The 9315-nt window shown below is 42.4% G+C and overlaps 1 protein-coding gene across 1 annotated transcript; it reads right to left on the bottom strand.

Annotated features, from left to right (window-relative positions):
* Positions 1–382: 382 nt before the first annotated feature.
* Positions 383–793, bottom strand: LOC133888018 (uncharacterized). Its single transcript, XM_062328103.1, has one exon. It carries the CDS (start codon positions 791–793, stop codon positions 383–385), a length of 411 nt encoding a protein of 136 aa, XP_062184087.1.
* Positions 794–9315: the final 8522 nt, after the last annotated feature.

The following is a 9315-nucleotide window of genomic DNA, read 5'->3' as shown; positions in this document are numbered from 1 at the left end:
TCTTCTTTTCAGGTCATCGAAAAGAACTGGTATAGAGAAGTTTTCTCTCTCTTTGTGATTTCGTGTAAAGAAGAATTGAAGCGCTTCAATTTCCCTGAGTCTGTTGACATATTCAACAAACACGGGCAATTCCTTTCAAATAAAAAAAACACGGGGCAATTTCACCTCTCATCCACCATTAAATATTGACATTTCTCGGGCAACTACTCCATCAAGGGGTTAAATATTTACAAGATGTATGCACAACTTCTCCCATCTCAGCGAAGGTAGACCAAGTAAGAAAGAATATGAATGAAAGAATCGGATTTCGCCTATCCCTAAAACAAATTGAAATGCAAAAAATCATTTCCCTCTTCACAATTTTATGCCTCGTAGATGGTATCTAAGACAGGCCTCCACTACCTGGGCCCAAGCCCATGATCCTGGGCCCGTTTACCGGCACACAGAGTGACCTCGGGAAGACCTTGCTGCCGGGCCTGCTCTTCCTCGATTTCTTCTTCCCCGAAACTAGCCGCCTGATGGCCTCGACCTCACTGTCACCCAGCCGCGCCCCGGCCCGACCGGCGGGCACGAGGAGGTACACCTCGCTGGCGCGCAGGAGCTCGTCCGCCGCCATCGCCCGCACCCGCCGAGCTGTCGCTACGTCCGTGGCACGAGCCACCATGTGCCCCTGCGCGTTGATCATCAGCTCGGCGACCCCGGTATGCTCATCCAGCCACGACCGACAGCCGTCCGGCCCGACAACCAAAGCCCGGGCGCCCATTGCGACGCAGTGCGAGACGAGGTTGCCCATGCGTGCGTGGCCTGCGGAGAGCACCAAATCTTTGGTTCCTCTTCCTCCCGGGGGGAATCGAGTGGGGGCTTGGAGACTTGGAGCTCGGACAGAGCTGTTGCTTGTGAGTTGCGAGGATATGCGTGCGTGCGTTTGCACGGGGCCTCTGCTTTATATCATGGGGACGGAGACGATCAGGGAAGGTGCTTGGAAGGCGCTGCGCCGGCCTGGGGCTGACACGTGTGGGATTGGAGTGGGAGTGGGAGTGGGAGTGGGGGAGTCTCTTCTCCTTTCATATAAAATAAGAGTTAGTTTTGTATGATAAAATCAAAAAAGAGGGATAACTTGGTTCAGAGATTTGTATGTTTTTAACAGGGCAATATTGTCCAAGCAAGGTTGGAGATTGCTTCAGAATCTAGAGACTTTGTGTGCAAGAGTGTCACTACTACGGAATAGCCCATCATTGTCGGTTGGTAAACCAGCTATAGTGCTGGTTTTCTAGCTGGAAATACGTACGGACAGTGAAGCCTTTTTCCAGCAAGAAAAGAAAAAGAAAATAAATCCATCTATCATGCCTCCACCGGACCTCGCTGTGCTTGCCGCCGCCGCCGCCACCGGACCTCGCCGTGCTCGCCGCCACCGTACCTCGCCGTATTGCTCACAAACAATCACATAACATTCACAAATTCACATAACACTCACAAAAATCACTGGGAATCACTGAAAATCACAAATTCACAAAACAATCACAAACAATCACAATCACAAACATTCTCACCCACACACATTTAGTAATCACAAACATTCGCAAAAATCACGAAAAACAATCACAACTGCTCAGCCGCCAATTGCCGTCTGCGGCAGCTGCCATGCTGTACAGCCGCCAGAACTGACTGGTGACAAACTTGAGCTCCTCGGCGCGCAGCGTGAAGGCCTTGAGCTCGGAGATGGCCCTAATGGTGCGCGTGGAGAGCGGGAAGTTGGCGCCGACCTTAGGGTCGAGCGCCCACGTGAGCAGCTCCTCGTCACAGAAGTCCACTTGCTTGAGCAGGCCCCAGTTGTAGAACCCCATGAAGCCGCCGTCGATGGCGGAGCTCTCGAGGCGGCCTCGGATGATGAGGAGCATCTTGTTGACGGGGTCCCCCTCGCAGACGATGTAGGTGAACTCCGTGAAGAGGCTGGGCTTAAGGCCCTCACAAATGGCCTCGAGGCCAGTGGACTCCTTGGATTGGATTACGAGGCCGGTGGGAGAGGATAAGGAAGAGAGAGTCGGATGTGACAGGTGGGGAGGATAAGGTAGCTAGACGTGAGAGATAATAGAGAGGGGGGGGGGGCTGGACGTGAGCTTTTGCAAGCAAAAGTCGATTGGAATAGAAATTCGGGTCCGGTCACCCGTTCACTGCTGGTTGGTACTATAAACCAGCAGTGAAGGCATCACTACCAGCTCAGTTTATCAGCCGGCAGTGATTCCCCTTGTTACTGTTCCATATTAGCTGATTTTTCTTGCGAGGCGTATGAACCGTTAGTAAAGCATCATCATTGCCGACTCATTAGAAACCGGCAGTGATGGACCAGCATATATGGCCGGTTTTGTAGTAGTGTGTTGAGAGCAAGATACTACCCGAATGGTAGTGTACTTCAAGCTGTTCCTAAACAAGGCATTTCTTATGTTTGGCGGAGTATACTGAAAGGAGTTGAACTCCTCAAGGAGGGTATCATATGGAGGGTGGGAAATAGCCAGTGCATAAACATATGGCATGGTCCGTGGATTCACCAGAAAACCATGCACTTATAGAGGGAAAATTTTGCTGACTATGGTTGCTGAATTGATTGACCCATTTCGGGACGATGGGATACATAATTGATCAATTCAATATTCAGGCTGGAGGATGCTTAAATTATTGTAGCGTTCCACTCAAGGATGGTTTTGAAGATTTCGTTGAATGGCATTGTGATCCAAAAGGCTTATTTTTAGTGAAATCGGCATATAATCTCTGCATGCAAATGGATGAGCAGCAAGCAACAGACAGAGCTAGCGGCGGTGGCACTGTACACAGCCTGACAATAGAACAACAAATGAGTTGGAGAAGCATTTGGAAAATCAATTGTCCTAACAACTTAAAAATGTTTCTTTGGCGCTTCGCTAGAAATAGTCTACCTCTCAGGATGAGCTTAAATCATCATGAGATTGATCTTCATACCAGATGTCCTATGTGTCAGAATTTGACAAGGATGGGGGTCATTTATTCCTGAAGTGCTAGTTTGCAATGAACTGCATGCTGGCGGATCCTGCAGTGGGAAGAAATTAGACTGCAACTTATCTCTCTTGCTTCAGCTGAGCAGGTGGTGTGCCACATTTTAAACCTTAAGGAGAACATATATATCAAGATAGTTACTTTTCTATGGGTCTTATGGACATAACATAATGCGGTGAATGCACATGAAAGACTGAAACCATTTGATCGGGTCTGTGCAGTTGCTCATAATCAGGCCCATGAATTCATTCTGTTTCTTGGCAAGCAACCAAAGGAACATAATGCTATTAACTTAAAATGGCATCCCCTCAACTGGAGTTTCTGAAGATTAATTTTGATGGTTCCTTCCTCAATGATCAGAGAACTGGTGGATGGGAGTTCATTATTAGAGATCATGAGGGTCGATGTTATGGTGTAGGGCTTGGTAATATTGTGCATGCTGCCGATGTCATGTATACAGAAGCAAAAGGCTGTATCCAAGCTATAAATTTTGCAATGGACTCAGGAATGAGAAGAATAATTTTAGAAACAGATACGCTAAATGTGAAGACGGCTTTAAAATCGAATGCTTTTGATTTATCTCCTTCCAGAGTCCTGTTTAGGGAAGCAAAGTTTCTGTTGCTTAGTGTTTTTATTAATTACGACATTGTTTATAGACCTAGAGTGTGTAATAAAGTGGCAAATAAATCGACTAGAATTGGCTCGATGATGGAACCGAGTACTCAAATGTTATGGCATGATTCGGTCCCAACTGATGTAATGATGATGGTGCTAAACTATTTGGCTAGCACATGGATTTGATAGAGTGTATCCCTGTTCCTTTCCAAAGATAAGAGTTAATTTTCGTATCATCTCTTTCTTTATTCTTCTCTTATCTAATAAATATCTCTAAAATTAAAATATTTCATTTATTTTTATTATCTACTCTCATCCTTTAATCTTTATGTCTCTTTACCGGCTACAGATATGAGACCCGTTTTACTAATAAAATAAATGAAAAAATTAGAGGAAAGTTAGCTGATAATCTTTTTCTCTTTTTTATGATCTCATCTAAAATTAAATTACGGTGTCACTCTAGACATATTCGTTTGATAACGCTCCTATAACGTATCTATATCTCCACACCTTCAGTTTTTATTTTATATTATTACTTCTAATATTTATATTTTTATTGCAACCGTGGAGCCAGGATGGAGCGTTCCGTCCGAGTCGGACTTTGACTCGGCTTTGCCAGTTTGGCCTGCCCACCAGCGAAGCGAATACTTTTCAACACGGGAGACAACTTTTTTGAGCGGTTCTAATTTAGACCGGGTTTTGGTGTTGATAGTTTGTTCAGCTTTGCATATTGACCCATTACTAAGCATTCCTATTTTTAAAATGCCCTGTCAAAGAAAAGATGCAGTTTTGGAGTAATAGTTTAACCCTTCGAATTCGTCGTCATGCTAGCTTAATCAATCAAAAGCATGGTCAGCTACAAATGCTTCGATAGATGCTTGTGCTGCGTAGGTAGTGAAAAGGTCCAAAATGTTGGCTTGTTAGAGGCCACAGAAATTAAACGAAGTGATATGGGCTATGTCTTACGAGAGAAAGTAGCTAGCATATTTGGTGATCAACTCATTACTATTCTATTTTTAAAAGAGATTGTTCTAGTACCACATGAACAATAACCCTCCACAAACCCAGTGCTTGTGAGACGTTAATCTTGGTTAAAAATCAACTGTTGTGAAGCCTCTTCAAGAGAGAAGGAACCCAGCGCTTTCGAGTCAACTACGCGAGGAGATGAACAAGAAGCATTTAACTTACACATGCATGACCAGGAGAAAAACGGAGACGGGAATGAGAAGTAAAGTCTCTATTAATAAGTTTGGTTGTCAAGTGTCAATCCTCTTAGCTTCCTCGAGGTCGGTGCTCAAGTATAGTCGAATCGACTCCAAGCACTTCAATTTGATCGGCTGTTTCGCACGATTGGTTGATTAGAGCGTCATATTTAGGAGAGGTGCGATCAATTGTGTTAGGTAATTAGTTATCAATGGAAGTAATGGATCGATCTACCGAGATCATACATATGATTACATATGATATCAAAGGTACGATGTTTGTTAACAAGATTCAATCGAAGCATACATTCCAGGATATGACTACGGTTGCTCCTCCGCATCTAGCAACACTGGTCACTTCTGGGGTTTCGATAGAACCCTTGCCGCCCCTGCGAACCTGTCGCCATACCGTCTTGATTACAATAGTGGGTCCTCCTCTCATATTTATGAGGATGTCTGGTTACAGGAGTCATACTCTAACTTCAACATATACTGCTAATACAACTCTAAGTCTTATACGTAACCAACTTCTTACAATTATTCGACACATATCCAATAAACTCTACCTTGATGAATAATCTGCTACTTTGAAGTTGTCATGCGTGAACATCTATGTATATTATACTTGAGTTGTCGCCTTTGCTGCTCAACAAGAGCTGTCTGATGAGTTTTACTCAAACTCACCGCCTTCCAAAGACACTGCTATCCCTACAACTTCAGACTCCATAACTCCACCTGCAACTGAGCACATTTCTCTTCTATTAGCATAATCTATTTGAACAAAATCAGATTCTTCTTTAGCATTGACACATGTTTGACTCCTTGAAGCACGTAACACTATTATAGATCTTGATTTTAATAGCACCTACTCCAACAGCAAGTTAGCTCATGTTACCACATAAGTAGATAAAATCAGAATTACCAGACTTTTTGAAGAGAACTGCTTCTTGTTGGGCATCACATAAAAAAACCAATTGAATGCGACATCCACGCTCCTAATTGACTGCATTCTTAATACTAAGTATTTCACTATCGCTTTTCAAGTCACACATAGAAATTGCCACAATAGCATTGCTTCTTCACCTGACTATTAGGTTACGATTCTCAAACGTCTTACACCGTAGCCTCCTGCAGTCCTAGACCAACCAGATTACTCCAATTACAAGTAAAGATCTCCATAATCTCTACTTCCTTCTAATTCAGCCATTAAAACTTCTTCATGCCCTTAGATCCACACTTCAGAAACCCATACATACAACTTGAATTGATCCACGACCTTGCCGATTTAGAAGCGCACAAGCCCCTCTCCAATGCAAACTTGCATCCTGATCTCACATCACGTGTTGCCACACCACAGAGAACAACCATCACTACCCCTCATGCTCCTACATTGTTATTGCTAGCCTCTTTATCTCTGCTACACACAGTATGACTGGCTTGTCGCCACCAGTCACTACGTGAAATACAGACAAAGAAGATATGAAATTAGTGATGGGTTGTGATATGAACTGTCACTAATGATAATAGTGATGGGTCATAGTTACGACTCATTACTAATAATGACTCATTAGTGATGGGTCATCCTAGGTTAGTCATCAGTGACGAGTCAAGTTATGACCCATCACTAATGACGACTCATCAGTGACGGAGCATCCTAGATCAGTTATTAATGATGGGTCAAGTTTTTACCCGTCACTAAAGACAAATCTATCAGTAGCTGGTCATCCTAGCAGTCATTAGTGACGGGTCACAACATGACCTGTCACTACTGACGGAATTTTTCTTTTATTTTTCTCGTGCAACACCAATGACTTCATTAGTGATAGATCACTGTTACGACCCATCATGAATAACTAGCCTGAAAGCCCAATCTTGATGAGAATACAAATGTGACAAATGAGCATTTAATTGCAACAAAATATGAAGGTATTTGAGCCAATCATAGTCAATAAGTTGTTAAATCTAAGTTCACGAAATGTAAGAATTTGTCCACACATAAGCAGAATCAAGAACATAACAAAAGAAAAGGCGAAAAAAAATTGTGATGGGAGAGATGCATTATTAGATCTTTTGGTGTCTTTATGTGATTACTCATGAAAACTACATAAGAAAAGGAATACATATTGCAATACAGAGAGAGTATTTAACAACTACAAAGTGGATAGTTTTAACTTCAACAGAATCACCACAATCCTTTCTAGAGGAAATAGCACGGCAAGTTGTTCTATATTTACTAATGACCAATTCAAAAATATTTTTTATTTTTCTATTATTTTTATCTTATTTTTTCTCACCTCAGCAGCACTAGATAGGAACCATTGCATATTTTTGCTCAAGTTTAATGTAAGGGGTGACGGCTATGGACACAAATGCGTATTCCGAAAACGGTGTAAAAACTTCAGGGGGCGAGAATTCAATCTTACAATTTGAATTTAGCCTCGAAGAATTTGTCGAACTAGACAGTGTCGGGGAGAAATGGATGTAACGTTTTTTTAGATGTTCGTAGAGTAAAAAAACATCGCAATTAGAGTCTGTATACAAAAGTTATATCTGTTTTATCGAAAGTACTCCGGGTCACCTATCAAATTGCGATCGTTTGGATGAGATATTCAAAAATTCATAAAATATTTTTACAAATTTAGATGAAGAAAAAAAATTATATGTAAATTATAACCCTCGAAGAAATTTGGCAAAATCAGTCATTAGTGACGGATCATGGCTCCGAACTGTCACTAATCAGTCATAGGTTATAGGTCATGGTTATGACCCATCACCTATGACCTTCGGCAAAGGTTAACAGGATAAAATCTCGGATGTCTATCACATCTATGTGATAGGTGAGGTGGTAAGGGAGCTACGTGCGTGAGTGGAGGTCGCAGGTTTGAGGCCCACATAACGCATACTGAAAAATAGTTTGAAAAATAGCAGGCTTGTGGGGCATATGCGGTGGACCCTTGCGTTGGCATGGCTCGGGTGAAATTTTTTTTTTGATTTTTTTGTCTCTAAAAAATATGAAAACATTCATCAATCATAAGTGATGGGTCACTGTTACGACCCAGTTATATTTAGTCATTAGTGATGGATCATTATTACGACCCGTCACCTATGATTTCATAAGTGACGGGTCGTAACTCATCACTAATGATGACTCATCAGTGATGCGTTTGGGATGATGGATGTGAGGCCCATCACTAATACTGATTATCACCTGTCACTGAAGCCCTTTTTTCATGTAGTGAGTCTGTCGACCTTGCACCTTGCTATGTTCACCCTCCAAGTGAACTGTCCGCCAGCCTTCCTTAAATTGTCCGCCCACAAACTGTTTGACCACCACCATCGAACTCTTATCAGTCGACATGTGCATCACGACCAAACACCGTCGATAGCCTTTGCTTATCACCTAGCACCGCAACATCAGTTTGAGGTCTAGCCAACTGGTCGACTGCCTCTCCTCCTTAGCCTGTTGCAATATTCATCAGCGTCTACAACCTCTTGTCGTGCTCTGGCACTTGCGTACTTGTAGCATCTAGGTCCCTAAATAAGTGGTAAGTGTTTCGGTGATTAATGATAACCATATTATTGTGACTAACAAGTTTGTTTTGAAGGGTATAAAGAATTTAGTTCACAATGATGATTGGGTATTCTTGGTCCCTAAGTTGATTCTATGGACGATCAAAGATTAATGATCTTTTAGTTCTAAGTATCACAAGGAGATGAATGACACTTAGAGTAGTATAAGTCTCTTTTTTTAGTCTTATAACCGTACTATAAAGAGGGGCTGAGAGTAGTAACTTGATCTAGTTGAGTTTAGACTGGGTTAGACGCACATATATGAAGTTCTAGTACTAGATAGCTCAAAGAAGCCCATAGTTGAGATATCGAGAAGCTAGAGCTGAAGAAAGTTTGAATTGAACGAGCTCAGAAAAATTTATTCTCACCAGATGGTCCAGCGCCTAATGAATTAAACTCACTCGAGCATTCTTGGATCAGGTTAGAGAGATGATAAGTACATCGGATTGTCCGATGATGGAAAAGTTACTCTCATCTGAGTATTTTTGACTGGAAAAATCACAAGTCTTACACCAGATGGTCCGATGTTAGATTGAAGAGAACGCCGAAGTATTTCACATGTGATGTGCAAAATTTCAGAAGATGCACTTATTACTCACCGGATGGTCTGGCGTTCACTTAGTAACTTCAGTGGAGCAATTTTTTCAGAGAAGGTTTCAACGTCTGTTTGGCATGGTTGCACACATCAGATGGTCCGATGTGTGAATAGGAGGCTTCGCTGGAGCATTTCAGAGTAGTAACAGCTAGTGATAGCTGGCAGTGGCCAAGGTCTAGAAAAGGTACACACCGGATGGTCCGATGTGTGTGAGATGGTGCACGTCAAATCATTCGACGTTCACAGAAAATGTGAGTGGTTGGGCAATGACTAAATTTGGACCTATAGCCTATAAATACCTCCTTA

The sequence above is a fragment of the Phragmites australis genome, chromosome 1 (genome assembly GCF_958298935.1).
Source record: "Phragmites australis chromosome 1, lpPhrAust1.1, whole genome shotgun sequence".
Lineage (NCBI taxonomy): Eukaryota > Viridiplantae > Streptophyta > Magnoliopsida > Poales > Poaceae > Phragmites > Phragmites australis.
This window is presented reverse-complemented; position numbering and strand designations above follow the sequence as displayed.

Bases quoted from the DNA above. Each gene is read 5' to 3' on its own strand.
- LOC133888018 (XM_062328103.1), bottom strand. From the start codon at position 793: ATGGGCAACCTCGTCTCGCACTGCGTCGCAATGGGCGCCCGGGCTTTG.